The sequence below is a fragment of the Microtus ochrogaster genome, unplaced genomic scaffold (genome assembly GCF_000317375.1).
Source record: "Microtus ochrogaster isolate Prairie Vole_2 unplaced genomic scaffold, MicOch1.0 UNK2, whole genome shotgun sequence".
NCBI classification, from domain to species: domain Eukaryota; kingdom Metazoa; phylum Chordata; class Mammalia; order Rodentia; family Cricetidae; genus Microtus; species Microtus ochrogaster.
Genome location: NW_004949100.1, coordinates 18,600,592 through 18,619,473, shown reverse-complemented (window position 1 = coordinate 18,619,473; position 18,882 = coordinate 18,600,592). Strand labels below are relative to the sequence as shown.

The 18,882-nt window shown below is 40.0% G+C and overlaps 1 protein-coding gene across 10 annotated transcripts in view; it reads left to right on the top strand.

Moving 5' to 3' along the window:
* Nucleotides 1-18,882, top strand: part of Zmynd11 (zinc finger MYND-type containing 11) — an 89,125-nt gene that overhangs the window by 18,523 nt on the left and 51,720 nt on the right. For all 10 annotated transcript variants that reach the window (XM_026788405.1, XM_026788406.1, XM_026788408.1 and 7 more), the window contains exon 2: nucleotides 16,347-16,481. In XM_026788405.1, coding sequence (XP_026644206.1) covers nucleotides 16,366-16,481 — 116 coding nt within the window. In that variant the 5' untranslated portion in view covers nucleotides 16,347-16,365. The remainder of the gene's footprint in view (nucleotides 1-16,346; nucleotides 16,482-18,882) is intronic.

Below are 18,882 nucleotides of genomic sequence, written 5' to 3'. Positions count from 1 at the left end.
AGACTCAAATTCAGGTCTTCAAGCTTGTGTGGCAAGCTCTTTAACAATTAATTGAGCTATCTCCCAACCCTACTACTGTAGTTTAATTTTTAAAGTTAATAATAACCAAAGTAGACAGCAGTTTGTGTGTGTGTGTGTGTGTGTGTGTGTGTGTGTGTGTGTGTGAGTGAATGTGTGAGTATAGGGTCTCATTGTGTAGCTCTGGCTGTTCTGACTCACTGTAGACGAGGCTGGCCTCAAACTCAGGTCCTCCTGCTTCTGCTTGTCAGGAATTAAAGGCGTGCAGCACCAAGCCCAGCTAATAGCTAGTTTTTTTTAAAGGTAGGTGCAAAGTGTCAGAGAAAGGAAGGAGAGACACACCTAACACTCAGCAATCATCTTTTGAAAGTACTTTGTTACGTTGATAATTTTAATAATTGCTTTGATCAAGTGAGATAGCAAAGATTGCATTTTGATGCAACTTCTCATGGTAGCAATTAAAAATAGCTGGTTTTATTCTGTTATTGGCTGCCCCAAACCGCATTTAACCAGTGCAGTATGAGTGGCAGTGTAGACGTTTTTTACCTGTGAGAATGTTGGGGCAGAGTAGGTGCATGTGCATTTTTTCTGGTTTATTGCCACAGCCCCTTCACTCACATTGTGGTTTTTGTTTTCCCATCTTTAATGTGGAGAAAGCTTGTTTATCTACAGTCCTGACCACAATACATTACCAGATACCAGCTTCACTAGCCTCATACTTGGAGATATACGTTAAGTATATTTTAAAATTGCATTTCCCTAATTGTTAAAGAAATTATCTTTTCATAAGTTTATAACCCATTTTCAGGATTTTCCTGTTTCCTGCCTTTCCTTATGTTTGGTTCCTTCTCCTCTTCTACTTGTTCTACTTCCTCCTCTTTTTTTTTTTTTTGGCTTTAAGAAAACGTAGTTTCATTAAATATTAGTGATCTTAGGTTTTCATTTGTGATGTAAATGGCAATGCTTATCTGTTTACTCAGCTTGCCATTTAACGCTTGCCTTACGTGCCTTTCATCTTGATTGCTACTTCTTTCTGTCTCTTCCTTCTTCCTTCCTTCCTTTCTCTCTTTTATTTTTAAAAAATACTTTTTATTTTTTTCTCTCACATATTGCATCCCAATCTCGATTTCCCATCCCTCCTCCCCTCCCAGTCTCTCCCACAACATCCCCTCTTTTCTAGATCCACTCTTCCTGCTTTCCCTTCAGAAAAGGGCAGGGCACCCAGGGATATCACCGTAACATGGCATGTCTAGTTATAATAAAACTTGGCACATTCCCTCATATTTAGGCTGGATGAGGCAACCCAGTAGGAGGAAAAGGGTCCTAAAAGCAGGCAAAAGAGTCAGAGACAGTCCCTGTTCTCACTGTTAGGAGTCCCACAGGAACACCAAGCTACACAATCGTAACTCCATGCAGAAGACAGGTCAGGTCCATACGGGCTTTCTGATTGTTGGTTGAGTTTCTGTGAATTCCTGTGAGCCCTGGTTAGTTGGTTCTGTTGGTTTCCTTGTGGTATCCTTGACCCCTCTGACTTCTACAATCCTTCCTTGCCCTATTCCGAGAATTCCCTGAGCTCCGCCTCATGTTTGTCTGTGGGTCTCTGCATCTGCTTCTATCAGGTTCTGCATGAAGCTTCTCTGATGATCTTATGATGCTCCTGTCCACAAGTATAGCAGAATATAAATAGGATGTTTGGTTCCATCCTTCGCCTCTGGACTACCCTGACTCTGGTTCCTGGCTCTTGTCTGGCGTAGGCTCCCTGTCATGGGGTTCAGTTTGGACCAGTCTTCAGTTGGCCACTCCTACAAGTTCTGCACCACTTTTACCCCCGCTCATCTTGTAGGAAGGACTAATTGTAGGTAGAGGTTTTATGGTGGAGATGGTGTCCCAGTCCCTCCACTGGAAGTCTTGCCCAGTTACAGAAGATGACTGGTTTAAGTTCCATATTCCCCATTACTAGGAGTCTTCACTAGGGTCACCTTGAGGACTCCTGGGAGTTTCCATTGGACTAGGTTTCTGCCTTGCTACTTTAAAAAAAAAAAACTTTTAGATTTTATGCTTTGTTTATGGTGCTGGTGGCTCACCATTCTGGTACTTTTTAGAATCTATAAAAATGATAATATTTTCATAGTATTCTGATATCCTGTTAGATTTTCTAATATCAAACATCACTACATTTCTAGAATAAAATCTCCTTTTTTAATTGTAGTTTGTGTTTGACAAAATTTTATTTAGGATTTTTGTCATAGGTCTTGTATTTTCTTTCTAAGCTGTTTGTATGTTTATTGGTATCAGAATTTGTCTAATGAGTCTAAGGGAACCGACTTTCTACTTTCTGGTACTGTTGCTCTTGCTCTGTTGGGGATGGGGAATTTCCCAGGTCTACTCCTAGAGCTGCTTTCCCCTGCTGAGACCTCTTTCCTGGACAACAGGATCTCAGGCTTTCCTTTTTCATGGTTTACAGCTTAGCTTTGTTACTTCCTGAGAAAGATTACATAGGTCATAACGTTGTGGGGTATCTGAATGACTGGATAGGTCTTTTGTCCTCCAATTGATTGTTTGGGTAACTTAGAACACAGCTTCTCCTCAGTCAGGAGGCAGGCGCTGGGAAGTGAGGTGCCAGTCCTCTGGACCCACTTGCCTGATCTGTACCCCCTGGAAGCCTGCCCTTCCTGCTTGCACCTCTGACTTGGGATATTGCCTGTTCTTCCCACATGCTGTGCCTCAGTGCTATGCTTGCCCTACTTCTAGGGGCTTTTCTCTCCATTTTCCCCTCTTCTTTTGAAACTCTTTGTTATTGAGAAACTATACCACAGTTTCTTTTTTCGTTCTTATTGTACATTTGTTAAAATTCATTTGACAACTACATCAACTTTAACACTAAACCACTTAAAATCAGATTTTAAAGATTTATTCGTTTGGGCTGGAGAGATGGCTCAGCGGCTAAGAGTATTGCCTGCTCTTCCAAAGGTCCTGAGTTCAATTCCCAGCAACCACATGGTGGCCCACAACCATCTGGAATGAGGTCTGATGCCCTCTTCTGGCCTGCAGGAAGACACACAGACAGAATATTGTATTCCTAATAAATAAATATTTTAAAAAAGATTTGTTTTACGTTTATGAGTGTTCTATCTGCATGTATATCTGCATGTCAGAAGAGGGCATCAGATCTCACTGTAAATGGCTGTGAGCCACCATGTGGTTGCTGGGAATTGAACTCAGGACCTCCCGGAAGAGCAGCTGGTTTCTCTAGCCCCAAACTCAGCATTATCTTAACATTTCATTAGTATTTTGTTTGCGTTATCCTATTTACAACTCACAGATACAATTCTGTTTCTTATTTTTGGGTGATACTAAGTTTATAGTCTGAAAGTCTTTACTAGTATTTTCTGATTTGAGTCCTGCTTCCATTTGTTTTGCTTGATGTGACCTCTTTCTTGTTGAGAAGCTACGTCTGAACATCTAATGATGCTTGGTGCCTTTCCATACTTAATGCAGAGGCACTAGTGAGCTAACTACAGGTCTTGTGTAGGGGCATTATAGGGGTGTCAGGTACCTGGTGGTATTTTCCTTAGCTTCCTTCAGATATCAGTGTCTGAAGGTCCTTTCTCTGGAGCCATTTGGTTTTCCAGGTAGGAAATCATTTGGATTTTTCGGTCTCGTGCCAGAGCATGAATCCAGGCGTCTAGATTTTGGTGTTAGAAAGGACTGCCAACGATTCACGCTCTGTATTCTATTGTCCTTCCCTGGCCCGCTGGCCAGCCCAGTGTGACAGCTTCCAGTTCCTAGGCATTGAAATCAAACTGCTTGCTGTTTAGCTCAGGTTTATCTAGTCTCAGTCTGCGTCTTCCTGTTTCCATTCTGCTTTTCTTCACTGCATCTCTTCCAGCCTTTCTGTGCCTCCGACATGCTGAGTTCTTTTCCACATACACTTCCCCATCTCTCAGTTACCAGCTCACACAGCACACAGCATTCTTAAGCCACCAGTGGACAAGAAACACCACTCCTGCCTTTATGTAATGAGCTAAAGTCAAAAGCGACATACTAAAAATATCGTAGAAGATTACCTTTGGGGTGCTTTTAAAGTGTGCATGAAACCTTCCTGGATTTCATGCTTGGAATTGAGCCCATCCTGAGATATCTCATGATTATGTAAATGCGGATCTCCCCTAATCTGAAAACATCTGAAATGCATTTGGCCCCAAATATTCAGAATAAGGGACACATTTCTTTAACATTTTATGACAGTTTTCATAAGCAACTTCGGAAATCAGTGGCTTCCCGCAGTGATTCGTGCACATATTAGATGTCACAGTTCAGCTTCAGCTCTGCTGTGCTCTGTCCTCTCTGACGTGTAGGACGAGCATGCAGCTACCGTCAGAGACCTCACCCTCACCCATGCATGGCATTATGGTATAATGAAAACTTATATGAGAATCTTAAATCTTTATAAGTGGAAGTGGCATAAATCACTTTTACTTCCCTTTGCCTAATCTAGCCCATGTGGTCTCTCCTAATCTGGGACAGTTGACCTCATCTAATCCAGCCCACACGACCTCACTAATGTACAACACATGACACAGTTTCACTGCAGTAGTAGGGAACTGTAGTCCTATTGATGCTTGAGACAGGTAGAACTGTGGGGTGAATATCACTGTTGATCACTGTAGCAACCTTGACAGCCAGTCTAGAGTAGCTGTCCTACACATCCATGGACAAGGATGCCAAGTCTACTCAGTTATGAAAAAATAGTCTTATTAGCAGGTGTTTCTTGATGACCACACTTTAAAAGAAGTTGAAAATCTAATGCGAAATGAGCCAATGACCTTAATAAAAGAGACAGAATATGAAAACTCTTGAGAATTGATAAATTAATTTTTTTCTTTTGACTATTTAGAAAAGTCTTAGATAAGACACCAAAACATGACCAACTAAAGAAATAAATTCTGATTCAGCAAAAATCAAAATATTTCTGTGTATTAAAGGACATTACTTAAAAAAAAAAGAGCATGCCCGTAATTCCAGCACATGGAGAGTTGAGGCAGGAAGATTGAAAAATCCTAAGGCCAAGCCTGGGCTACATACTAAGAGCCTGTCTTAGAGGAGGGAGGAGGAAAGAGAGAAAGAGAGAAAATCATGATGGATAAACATAAATGGTAAAGGCAGCATGTAGAAAGGATGAAACTGTAAAACTTGAACCTTTGAAGATGGGTTGATACCTGGAATATATAATGCTCCCCATGCACCAACTAAATAGTTAAAATGGACAAAGGGTTTGAAGGATATTTCTACCAAAAAAAATGAATAGCAAAAATCCAACAAAATATGAAAAGCTGTTCAACATCACCAGTCATTATGTAAACTGATAAATACAACCATAGTGATGGACTATTTGTACCTACCAAAATGGCTGTAATCTAAAAATAAGAAGAAAAAAAACCCATATTTGTAAAGATGTGGAGAAATTGCACTGCTTACCTTGCTGATCAGGGTGTAGTGGTTCAGCTGCTATAGAAAGCCATCTTCTGATTGCTGCACAGGTTAAACAGATTTACTGTGTGATTTAGTTTCTCTTCTGGGCACATGCCCAAAGGAATTGAAAGCACACACTTATCTGCCAGTGTTGATGTCAGCTAGATGTTAGGGACCTCCTGTGTCCATCAATAGCTGGATGGATGAACAAAGTGTAACACCTTTGTTCAGAGGAGTGTGGGGCAGGTATGAAAAGAACTGAAGATCTGATGCATCCCGTAAGATGGACTGGGGAAACAAGCGAAACAGATGCGGAAGACACACACTTGTGAAATACCTTTGTTACATTCACCCTGCCCTACTATGCTGTCCATTTCACATTTGTGAGTTCAATGGTTTATGTGTCTATAGCTCACCAAATCTGTTTTGAAAAAGAAAAGATTGTCAGTTTTCTAACTTGTCATTTTATTTTACAAATTAGTCTTAGTCTGGACACATCCTTTGGACATACAAGTTGCTGCAATCTGATATCAGAAAATGATTTTATCCTATGAAACTCATTTTGGAACTTGATACTTATCTTTAAAAGGGAGAAACTTAATTCTTTAGAAGTGGAACTTGTGGGGCTGGAGAGATGGCTCAGAGGTTAAGAGCATTGCCTGCTCTTCCAAAGGTCCTGAGTTCAATTCCCAGCATCCACATGGTGGCTCACAACCATCTCTAATGAGGTCTGGTGCCCTCTTCTGGCCTGCAGGTATGCACAAAGACAGAATATTGTATACGTAATAAATAAATTAAAAAAAAAAGAAGTGGAGCTTGTGGGTAAAATCCTCAGAGTTGGGCCCTTGGTGGGTTAAATACTGGTGGGTTTATAGGAAGAGAGAGACTTCACATGCGTATGTGGGGCTACTAGTTCACTCAACTCATGGTTATCCAGTCATGCTTAGCACTGCCAAGGAGCTCTCCTACCAGAAACAGTCTGTAGGTACAGGCCCTCTGCTTGGACCAGAACAATGAACGAAGACTGAATTAGCCGTGCTGTTGTGCTGGCAGTGTGGAAAACAGACTCAAACTAGCAGAGTTAAAAAGTGAGATATTAAAAACAAACAACTTTGGAAGACTTGTATGGCTTCTTTTGTTGTCAGGACCCTTGGTCCACACATTGCTTAGTGTTGATGTAGTTTTCAATCTAAAGTGCAGGCAAAGAAGCAGCAAGGCATCCACTCTGTGTTCTTTGTGTCCTTCCACACCAGCTGCCCACACACATGGAATGATGCCATCTGATCGTTTTGGAGGTTGTTAGTGGAGTATTTGAGATTTACCCCTTTTAAGACCTAGTAATAAATCTTTATTATCATTATGAATTAAGTTTATGCTTTCTTTGTCTTGTTTGCCATCTTAACCATTTAGTACATAGATCAGTGTAAATGCATTTGTAGTGCTGTGCAGTTGTCCTCACCACCCAACCCACAACTCACTAAGCAGAAGCTCTCCATCCCCTCGCACCTCGCTCCTGGCAGCCGCAGGCTCATTGTAACATATCAAAATTAATTACCCAGGGAGGAGTGCTCACCCAGGAGTCATTTATGCTATCTAGTTCATGGTAAGGCTGATCAGCGACATAATGAAAACTTAAAGCAGGTGTGCTAAAGCAGTCCATGTGGGAGGCTGAGGCAGGAGGACCACAGATTCTAGGCCACCCGGGGCTGTAAAACAAGACCCCCATTTCAGAAAACCCCAAGACTAAATTAAATAAGAAATTCAAAACTGATATTTTTGGACAGGTAGTACATGTAAGATAATTATGTAGGATTCGACAGTGTGTTTATAATTTCATATATGTAACTTGCATACAAGTTTTAATAATGACAATTGTGAGGCATTAACAACAGGCTAAACAAAGTCAAGAAACTAATTCTAGTATTCCTAACAATTTAATATATATTTAGAAATATCATATTTTGTTATAGAACAGAGAAAATTTTCAGCTAGCCATGCTAATTCATTTGGCTTCGTCTTTGTTAAAACATCATATTATCACATTTACAATCATTTTCAGAAAGAAATTCCACTGTTTCCAGTTGGCATTGGCATCATTCTATGTTGATAACAAGTTTAAAAAGATGAGGAAAAGCAAAAGTAAGAGAAATCAATCTTTTCTTGATCTTTCAAAGAAGTGCAGCCACGAGGGGCAAACTACTCCATAGAAAATTGAGATCGGCTGGCAGAAAGAGCCACGGCTGCCTAGAGCTGAAGCCTATGGGCAGGACTGACTGTCAGTCTGGGCAACAAGGAGAGAGGAAGACTGGGGGGAAACTCAGAAAATGGCTTCCTTATGTGTCTGAATTTTACCTTAGCCAGGATCTCACAGTGAGTATCAGAGAAATGCCCTGTGCTTTGGGTAGGGTCAGGCAGGAGGAAAGAGGTTATCAGATGTTCCAGAGTGCTTCATTCTTTTTATTTTTTGTTTTGTTTTGTTTTGTTTTTTGAGACAGACTTTCTCAGTGTAGCCCTGGCTGTCCTGGAACTTGCTCTGTAGACCAGGCTGACTTTGAACTCTCAGAGATCCACCTGCCTCTGCCTCCCAAGTGCTGGGATTAAAGGCGTGCGCCACCATTGTTCAGCAGAGTGCTCCATTCTTAGTAAGATCTGTCTGTGGAATTGAGGCTCATTTGTGTGAGCCAAGCTGGGGGAAGAAATGGCCAGCTTCAGTTCCTTCTCACAACCTGTGTCATGCGAGGGGAGAAACCCCAAAGTGCTGGTGACACTGACAGTCCAGTCAGAGACTTACTTAAAGGCTGCTGTGATGTCATCGGATTGAAAGAACTCTGCCCCACGTCCTCAACTACATGATTAAAGGCCTGTCCCCATGGTTCCATTTGTTCAGTACATCATGTCCATTTTTCCATATAAACAAAAAACCATAAGGTTTTCCAAAAGGTTTGAAGAGACTGAGCAAACATCAGAACATGGGTCAGTGTAATAAGAATATTGGATAATAATCAGATAGTGCATTATTAATAACTACAGTTAAAATGCTGAGGGCAAAAAGTAGGCAGCATGCAATAATGAGTGGATGATGTACGCAGAGTCTAACGTCCTAAGAAAAAATAAAAAGTGCTGGAGATAAGCAGTGTAGTAGAAATGAATAACTCTGAGGAGTTTATCTGTAATGGGCAGTCCTAAGGAAATAATCTCTGAGTTTGAGAACATGGAAGAATTATTGAACTGAAAAAGCAAAAGAAAAATATGGTAATAGGACATTCAGCAGCTGTGGGCATCTCCAAAAGATGTAATTTATGTATGATGGCAATATACGAAAGAAAAAGAACTTGAAACAGTATTTGAGGCAATACTTCCTGCAGAATTTTGCCATGTCAAGACACTGAAGTACAAGGAACAGTAATAGGGATAATGTCACAAGACCCATACCAAGTAATGTGCTTCAAGCATAGAACACATCAAAATATCTTAAAAGAAGCCATAGAGGAAATGTCCTGGTAAGGTCAAGATATACGATTAATGTATAAAAATTCCTTATGTATCAGCAATGGACAATATAATTTGAGATAAAACATTGCAGTTTACATTAACATGCACAAAATGAAATGTTTAGATAGAAATCTAACAATATATGTTCAAGGTCTATATGATGAAGACTACAGAACTCTGGTGTTAGATAATCAATGTAAAGATAACTCATGGCTAGGAAGACTAATGTCACCTCTGTTTGAGCTGTAGTTTTGGTGCATCAGTCAAAACTGAGCCACTTAGTACATGGATCCCAACAAACTCATTCTGAAATTGAGGAGGAAAGGCAGACGATCTAGAAGATCAAAGTGAAAAATGCTGATAGTTGCCAACCTGAATCTTAGTATGAAGATGTTGCAATCAGTATGATGTAGAAAGAACTGACGATGGAATAGCATAGAGAACTAAGAAACAGACCTGAACATCAGCCAAGGAGTCAAGGCCATGCTGCAATAGAATGAACATTTGATTATAAAGGTGAATTTAAATGACATTACTGGAAACTAATTGCAAATGGATCATAATTCTCAATGCCAAATGTAGAATTGCTAAACTTTGCGAGACAAAAGAACGTCCATGATCCTGTTCTGTTGGTACCACTGTAGCTACAACACCAAAGACACTGCCAATGAAAAGAGAATAAAGAGGACTTTAGATTGCCATATGTTTGTCAGTGAGAGACATATTGTATAGAGAATAAGAACATATGCTACAGACACTGAGAAAATGTTTTCAAAAGATGCCTTTGATGCCTCACATATGCAAAGGGCTGGGTAGGTAGCCTAGTCATAAGTAAGTGTTCTAGAATGTGAGTTTGATCCCCAGACTGACTCCAGCTGTGGTGGCATGTGCTTATAATCCCAGTGCTGGGGAGATGGAGACAAGTGGTCTCTGGGACTCACTGGCCAGCCAGCCTAATCTGGGTGAGTTCCAAGTTAGTGAGAGATACTTTCTCAAGGTGGACAATGCTCTTGAGGACTGGTACCCCAGGTTGTTTTTTGGCTTGCACATGTATCTGCACCCATCAGATACTGTAATACAAAAATAATACATAAAGTCTACAATAAGAAAGCCCAGTTAAGGGGGCTGGAGAGATGGTTCAGTGGTTGGGAGCACTGACTTTTAGAGGACCTGGGTTCAATTTCCAGCTCACAACTGTTTGTAACTCCAGGATCCAACACTCTCACACAGACATACATGCATGCAAAACACCAATGCACACAAAATAAAAATAAATCATTTTTTATAAAAGAAAGAAAATCCAGTTAAGAAGGCAACCAAAAGGTAACAAACATAAGAAAAATGACAGATGTCCAACAAATACTATTAGGAAACAAAATCAAAACATCAGCAATCACTACATGCCTACTATCTAAATTCACAGTACTGATGCTGACTGCCAGGAGGTTTGTGAGGCAGCAGGAGCTTTATTCCTAGCTGGGGAGAATGCAAGTATGGATATCCTTCTGCTTTGGAGGACAATTGAGCAGAGCTTTTGATGTTTTACAAAACTAACAAAGCTAAAAATACTTTTTATATACAATTCAGCCTTCATACCCTTTGCTGTTTACTCAAATGAGCCAAAATTGATCAGCATACAAAAATCTGTATGTAGATTTTTGTAGCAGCTTTTTCATAGGTTATGAAACTTCTATGCATTCATGGCAGCCTTTAATAGGTGAATGGGTAACTAATATAGCCACTGGAATAGTATTTAGTGTTGGCAGAAGCTCTCCAGCTATGAAAAGAAGGCTGCGTGATTCCAACCGCATGTCATTCTGGAAGAGGCAAAATTGTGGGAACATCAAAGGTTAAAGGGCAGGAGACAGTAATAGGTGAAGCACAGAGAACTTTTTAAGGTAGCAAAATTATAGTGTGTGATGTCACAATCTTGATTGTTTATTATTGAACATATGCCAAGACTTTTAGAGTGCACAAAACCTTAAACTATGTACTTAGTTTGGCAGTATTGTCAGTATAGGTCCATTGATTATAGTAAGTGTCACTGCCCTGGTAAGGTGTTGATGGCAGTTGTGCCTGCGTGGGGACAGGCAGTATATGGGAAATCTGTTAGCAACCTTAAACTTCCCCAAAAGTATTTAAAATTTTTCTGATCTGGATGTAGAAGTACTTACTAAAACAGTAACTATAAAAAAAAGTATGTCTAGATTTCTTCGTTCCATTAATGCTTATTAAAATGTAAAGAGGAGAAAAGTATTTTATGAATAACAATACACAAAAGCACTAAAGCTGGGGATAGTGTTGTGCACCTATAATCCCAGGAATAAGGAGGTGGAAGTAGGAGATTTAGAAGTTTAACTTCATACTTGGCTATATAGTGAGTTCAAGGCCTTCCTGAGTAAGACCCTGTCCCCTAAACAACAGCAACAAAAACCCTCACCAAAAGTTAATATAGAAATTGAAGGATGGTGAGAATAATCATAAAGTGAAATCACTAATAGATAAGGATGTTTCATATATTTATTCAGTGTAAACCATGGAAGCAATATGACTTTTTAAAGTAATATATTTTTGAATGTAATATCTGGTATATACATATTTGAATATTTATTTTATGCAATAAAACAAAACAAAACCCTCACACATAAACCTATACTAGAAGTAAATAAGAGGTCCTTCACTGCAGAGGCTGACTGTGGTCTTTCATCTTTTATCTGCCCCCATCCATGCTGTCTCTCTCATGGTCTGCTTTATTACTCATTACAGCGCAGCCTCATACATATGCATTTGCCATCAAATGATGCGTTATTTAATTTTGCTTCTTATTAAGTTTTTCCTGGCTTGCTGTGTTCTTTTTGTGTAGTGCTGTGATGAGACGGGAGTATACCTATAGACTGGGAATTGTGGTAAATCTGGATTTCTAAGGACAATATCATCATCAGCTGGGGGTTTATTAAAATTACTTGAAATGTTTTGCTTACTTTTAAACTACAGGCCTCTTGGAAATTGTTTCCCATGTAGCTTTTACTGAAAGGAATGTATTGCATTCCTCATGTGTATTGGAAAGACTGTCATGGTGATTTTACACATCCACTGACCTGTCGTTCTGAAATGAAGGCCTACTCTAGGGTCTCATAGCATAGCTGGAAAAGTTGAATTTAATATATGGAAAGATTAGCATATTTGCCAATCTGCTAGGCATCTAGAAAAACATTAGATATAAAAATAAATGAGACAATTTCTTTCTTAGTTGAATTAAAGAATTATCTTGAGGAATTTATAGTTAATGAATGATGTATTTTGTAAGCAATGTTTGAACAGATTACCATTAGTACACTAAAGATAATTATGGGATCAAGTGATCCTACTCAGAGAGGCTGGGGATGGAGACCTACTGATCCTTACTCAGAGAGGCTTGGGGCTAGGGACAGGACCTAGTGACCCCACTCAGAGAGGAGTGGGTTGCAGAATTTGGTTTTCCCACATCCACTAGTTTTTGTGTGGCGCCTAAGAAACTGGAGTCCAAAGATGTTTTCTTTTTGTTGACTAATGCCCAGTTGTCATTCCTTTCTTGTATCAAGCCATGTTATTAATGGTACTTACTGGATTAGAGTTTTTGTCTTGTCTGCCTATTGCTGTTTCCCCACAGTGCAAGAATGGCTAGTATACAGACAGAACACATAAAGTGTGTGTGAGATGAGTCAACACAGAGCCTAAGAAAGCGGCTCTTGAGGGGTGGGGCTGTAGCTCAACAGTAGGGCTTGCTGAGGATTTGTGAAGTCTGGGTTTAGTTCCACTACTATATTAGCTTTTGAGATTCCTCTTTACTCAGAAATAATTGAATAGTTGTACTTGAATGAAATATTTGTCTTAATAGGCTGAATTGTTTTGGTACTTTCAAGATGTGCCACACACTTCCCTTCACTCCATTGGCAGGGTTCCACTTTGACTCCCATACCGGGGGGGTCGTTCCCAGACCTGGTGTAATTTGAGTGGCAGCACATCTGCTGTCTGTCACATGGCTCACAAAGCTCTAAGAAGTCCTTGATTTTATCTCTGCATCTGCTTTCCTGAGGTGTAGCTTGCTTTACTTTTTAGTCTTGATTTTAATAATTTCTAGGAATGTATGCTATCACTTTAAGCATTTCTGCTGCTTAGTTCCCATTATATTTATAATTATACTTATGTAATAATTATATTTATTTTAGTATTCTCAAAAGTTCAATTTTTTTATTAAAATATCCTATATATCTGATAAATTATTTTCAATTAACTATTGAGACAGCGTCACTCTAGGTTGCCTGGCTGCCGTGGAAGTCTGTGGTCTAGACAGTCCTTAAACTTCCAGTGTTCCTGCTACAGCCTCTGCGTAGCTGGGAGTACAGAACTGCACAACGCATACCATGTATTTTCAGAAAGAATAATTTGCAGATGGATTGTGTGTTAACTATATCTGCTTGTATTCTTCTTTTCTTGTATAGAATACTTGCCTCCTGATTTTACCTGAATCCCACTCCGTCTGGTATGGTGCTGTCTCGCGTTTATTCTCCTTCCCGTCCTCTGCATTATGGTCATAATATACCTTACTACTGAATAGATTATAAGCATAATGACATCTTTTATTTTTCTTTTTGCTTTAAACAATTTTTAAAATAAATTAAGAGAAACATTGTTGTTTATATTTTCTCATATTTATTATTTTTTTGCATTTTTTCACTTATTTCTGCCTAAATTTTGCTTAGCTTAGAAGCAGCATGACGCTTTTTTAAATCTCTCAGGAGATTCTAGACCATTTGTATGTTTGTTCTATATGACCTTACACTTTGCACATTAGATGTCCTCTGTCAATTCTGTTTTCTGGCAGGGATTGCCATTCACTACATTTTAAGTATCTCCTGCCTACTACAGCAGTATGAACAGGGCAAACTCTGGTCACTCTAGCTAGGATGGTTGGATTGTGCTCCTGTGTCTGGAGGACACAGTAGTACTGGGCTGAGCGGTGCTGTTGCATCTCTCTGCGGCTCTGGCAGTTTCTGCCCGAGGCTCGTTACGTTCTTGAGCTGGCATGCCTGAGAACCTTGAAAACAGCTATCTGTGCGTGCTGCAACTGAAAGAAACATCACAAACCATGTTTTATCATCATTGAGTCACACGGCTAAGTTTATCCAGAACCAAGTGATTTTCCTTTAAAACTTGACCCACAGATTTTGTTTTTGAGTGTGTGTGTGTGTGTGTGTGTGTACATCCGTGTGTATGTGTGTGTGTACATCCGTGTGTATGTGTGTGTGTGTACATCCGAGTGTATGTGTGTGTGTACATCCGTGTGTATGTGTGTGTGTTCATCCGTGTGTGTGTACATCCGTGTGTATGTGTGTGTGTATGTGTGTGTACATCCGAGTGTATGTGTGTGTGTGTACATCCGTGTGTATGTGTGTGTGTACATCCTATGTATGTGTGTGTATGTGTGTGTGTACATCCGAGTGTATGTGTGTGTGTACATCCGTGTGTATGTGTGTGTGTACATCCGTGTGTGTATGTACATCCGTGTGTATGTGTACATCCGTGTGTGTGTGTACATCCGTGTGTGTGTGTATACATCTGTGTGTGTGTGTACATCCGTGTGTGTGTGTACATCTGTGTGTATGTGTGTGTGTGTACATCCGTGTGTATGTGTGTGTGTGTGTGTACATCCGTGTGTGTGTGTGTGTGTACATCCGTGTGTATGTGTGTGTGTACATCCGTGTGTGTGTGTGTGTGTGTGTGTGTGTGTGTGTGTGTGTGTGTTGGAAACGTGCTGGGAGGCTTCAGGGCGACAGGTGTTCTATTCTCACTCTCTGCCTTATTCCTCGAAGCAGTCTCTTACTGAGGCCAGCAAGCCCCAGCCATCTCCTTCCTCTGTCCTCCTACCTCCTGCTGAGTGCTAGGGTCTCAGACTCACAGGGCTACACCTGCTTTTTACCTGGGTGTTGAGAATTTGAACTCGGGTCTTTAATGTGCATCAAGAGTGCTAAACCACAGAGTCATCTCCCCAGCCTAGCATTGTTTTCGTAGTAGCCCTGGGGAAAGTAGGCCCTCCAGAAATACCTTCAGCCCTCCCACAGTGTGCTCACTCCCTGCTGGCTGGATAATGCTGGAAGTCACCATATCCAAGGTCTGGCTGGCCTCAGGCTCCCTAGTGAGTCTTGTTAAGATGAACCCTAGTGGCAGCTGCAAGTCTCAGGTTGGCGAGAGAAAGGAGGCCAAGTGGGTAGAGGAAGAGAAATGAAATCCCAGCAAGTTCTGTGGCCAGTCAGGGAGTACACTAAGTGTTAGAGTTCCCCACGTGCCATCTCCTTGAAGGGAGTAGCCAGCTGGAGATCGCCCAATGCTTGCCTTCCTGCTTTGCACTTAAGGGCCTATCACACTGATGTGTGGGTTGTATGTTTTGTTGGATCCCCAAGTGGACTCTCCATGAACATGAAATAAAGATTCAGTGGGCCTTCTTTAATACTGCCACCCACCAGACACGGGACTGTCACCATGTTTTTTTTTTTCCCTTGCCAGGAGACAGCTGAAAGGGTGTCTGGAAGCTTGACAGCTGTTTCCTTCAGCCCATACAGAATACTAAAATTTGAATAAAATAATAATGTTATCTCCTAATAATGTGATTATTCACTCTGAAATGAACTCCTATTCTGGCAGCTGGATCATTACTGATAATTTGCAGTCTGGTGTCCTAGCCCTTGGCTTTTTGTGTTTTACGCCAGGACATCTTGGCTTTCTGTTCATGGTTTGTTTCTTGAGACAAGGTCTTGCTATGCAGTTCTGACTCATATAGAAGACGCTGTGTAGATCAGGTTGACTTGAACTTGCATTGATCCTCCTGCTCTACCTGCGGAGTGCTGGAATTTGCAGGTGTGCAGCCCCACTTGCCATTGCCACATCTGACGTTTCCATTTGTATATAACAGTGGGATCTCTAAAGTTCTCATCAGCAAAAAACATGAAATACCGAACAATTAGGACATGTAAATTTCATTTTGTATTGTTCAGATTTTACACAGTGTAATACCTAAAACTGAAATTTTATCTTGTAGTATTTATGTGTTTTAGAATTATATTAAGTCTTTTTTTGACATTGGTTTAAAGTTGGCGTCTTGGAAAGACCTTTTGAATTTGGATTAGAACATCATTCTCTAAGAGGAAACCAGTGAATGGGTGCTTCTGGTAAATAGCGCACTTAATGAATGGAGGTAGAGAATGGAAAGCAGCAGCCTACACCTCTCTAGTGTGACAGAGTCAAGTGGTGCTGTGACTGTTGCTCCTGATGTTGAAATTCATTCTGTAACCCATGTTTCTGCCTTATGTTTTTGTATATTACTACAGCTAAAGAAGTAAACAGGTCATGGCACGTTTAACAAAAAGACGACAGGCGGATACAAAAGCTATCCAGCATCTTTGGGCAGCCATTGAAATTATAAGGAATCAGAAGCAAATTGCCAACATTGACCGTATTACAAAGTAAGTAAACTGAAAGAAACAAAACAAGTAACTATAAAAGTTCCTAAGTGCCTTATCTCTATGCTATTCATACATTACAAAGAATTAAAGTCAGCTTTGCCTTGCAGAAGAATGCAGAAAAGGAAAAAATAACATGAAACAGTTTGTATTTAGAAGCCTTGTAAATAAATGCTAGTTAAGTAAAAGATCAGTAAGTATATTCTGTTTGAAGTAGTAGTTTTCAATTATACGTTTTTTGGCACTTAGAAACTTTATTTAAAAGGCTTGTTAGTAACTTGCTTTATTGTAGTGAAGCTGTCTAAATAAAATCTATTGCTCATGGCTTATTTCAATGTAAAATGAACATGCTTTATCTAGTTAATACTATTTCTGAGTACTTTATAACCTACTAGCAGAAATTAGTTGATTATACATGCAGCAAAAAAAATCCCATTTCTCCTTAGTTTCTAATGATGTTTGTTTTAGTAGACAAAGATTCAGTATGCGAAGCCAAACCAAATCGAACTACCTAATAGATCTTCTTTTTACTTATTTTGTACTATGAATGAGTCTTAGTTATGAATTTGTTTTGTTTTATTTATTTCTCCAGGTGCCTTTTAAAAAGTAAAGCTAAAGTTACGATTTTAAAAGTTTGCATGATTTTTTTTGTTTTATTGAAATGGAATTTCTTTATGCTTATTCTGCCCTCCACTTGTTAGATGGTGTCCATAAAAGTTAAAATCCACATGATCTATAAAGGCTGACTTCTACAGCGCTATGGGACCCTTATTAATAAATGCACAGTACAGTTGAGCTTCAAACACTGTCCCCACGTTTGAAGATGATGAGGCTACTAAGATGGAAGGGCCAGGTGATAGGCAGGAAGCCAGCTGCAGCCCTGCCTCCTGTGGGCTCTAAAGAACTGCCCAAAACTGTGGAAAAGGAGACTAAAAGGAATAATACATCGCTTTAATTACTACTTAATTGTTATTTATTTTTAAAAAGCAACCGTTTGAGGTATGTAGTAAGTACAGAAGATGAGGGTGAGTTTTAAGAAATCTCAGGCTGGTCAGTGGTGAAGTGCATACCTTTCACAGGTGAGGCCCTAGGTCCAGTTCTTTTCACTGGGAAACAAATCTCAAAGAATAAATTAGTATGTAAAACCCATAGCTGAACTGTTGTAGCAGAGCATTGAAATTAGGAAATAAGATACTGTTATTTTTATTGAAATTTTAAAGCATTTGGACTATCTAGGAGTTGCCCAAACTAGTGCCTTTGTTTCTTGATCAATGCCAGTTCCTTGATGTCCCATTGCCTGAGGTTTGCTAGGAAGTGTCATTGGTAGGGTTGCTGTGTGGGCTGGGACTCCTACTCTGCGCTCTTAGAATGTCAGGACTTCTCACCCTTCCCATACATTTTAAATTAAGCTGTTCTGCTTCATTCTGTGTCAGAATGCACAGGTATCTTTTAAACTTTTAAAATACCTTAAGTTGCCCAAGCCCATAGGTGAGTTCTTGTCCAGACCTTGGTCTCTTTCTGTGCTGACTGGTGAGCAGTCCCATTTAATGTGAAGTAAAAGCCAGTTTTAGTCAGGTCTTAAGTGTTAGGATCTTTGAGGTTACTGCCTTATGACCTAGTATATCCTTGAGTATCTTGTCCAACTCTATGTAATGGTGTGGTTCTGCCTGTTTTTTATTTTTATTATTTTAATCTATAAGTCCCATGGCTATCTTTTTGTTGTTGTTCTCCTCTGGGATTTTTACTAAGGAAACTGGGTTATTTGTTCTGCAGTTTCCATATTCTGGCTGTGCTGATCATATCACTGCAGTCTAGTCACTCAGGTGTGGCCCCAGTCCCCTGAATTTAATGGGACTGGAATAGTTGGATTAGAGACTGTGGTTAGATGGTGTAGGTGGTGCTGTGCTCTACTGTAGGAGGCACAAGTTAACTGTTTTTTCTTTTGTGGCATTTGTAGCCATTCATCTTAGAGCTGAGAAGTTGGGAAGGTGTGAACAGTGATAATAGTCCATTTATCTTCGTATTTCTTCCAGCTAGAGCACTTTCCTCAGTATAAGCTTCTCTGAGCCTGCCATGCGGCTGTTGTACGGTAGTTCGCAGCAGAAAAGGATGTTTCACCTTACTGCTTTTAAAGATGACATTCCGTTCCCCTCCCCAAGACAGGTTTCTCTGTGTAGCTCTAGCTATCCTGGAACTCACTCTACAGACCAGGCTGACCTCAAACTCATAGAGATCCACCTGCTTCAGCCTTGGCTGCTGGGATTAAAGATGTGCAGCGCTGCTCTACTAAAGATAGCATTCTTTTCTTCTTTCTTTCTTTCTTTCTTTCTTTCTTTCTTTCTTTCTTTCTTTCTTTCTTTCTTCCTTCCTTCCTTTCTTTCTTTCTTTCTTTCTTTCTTTCTTT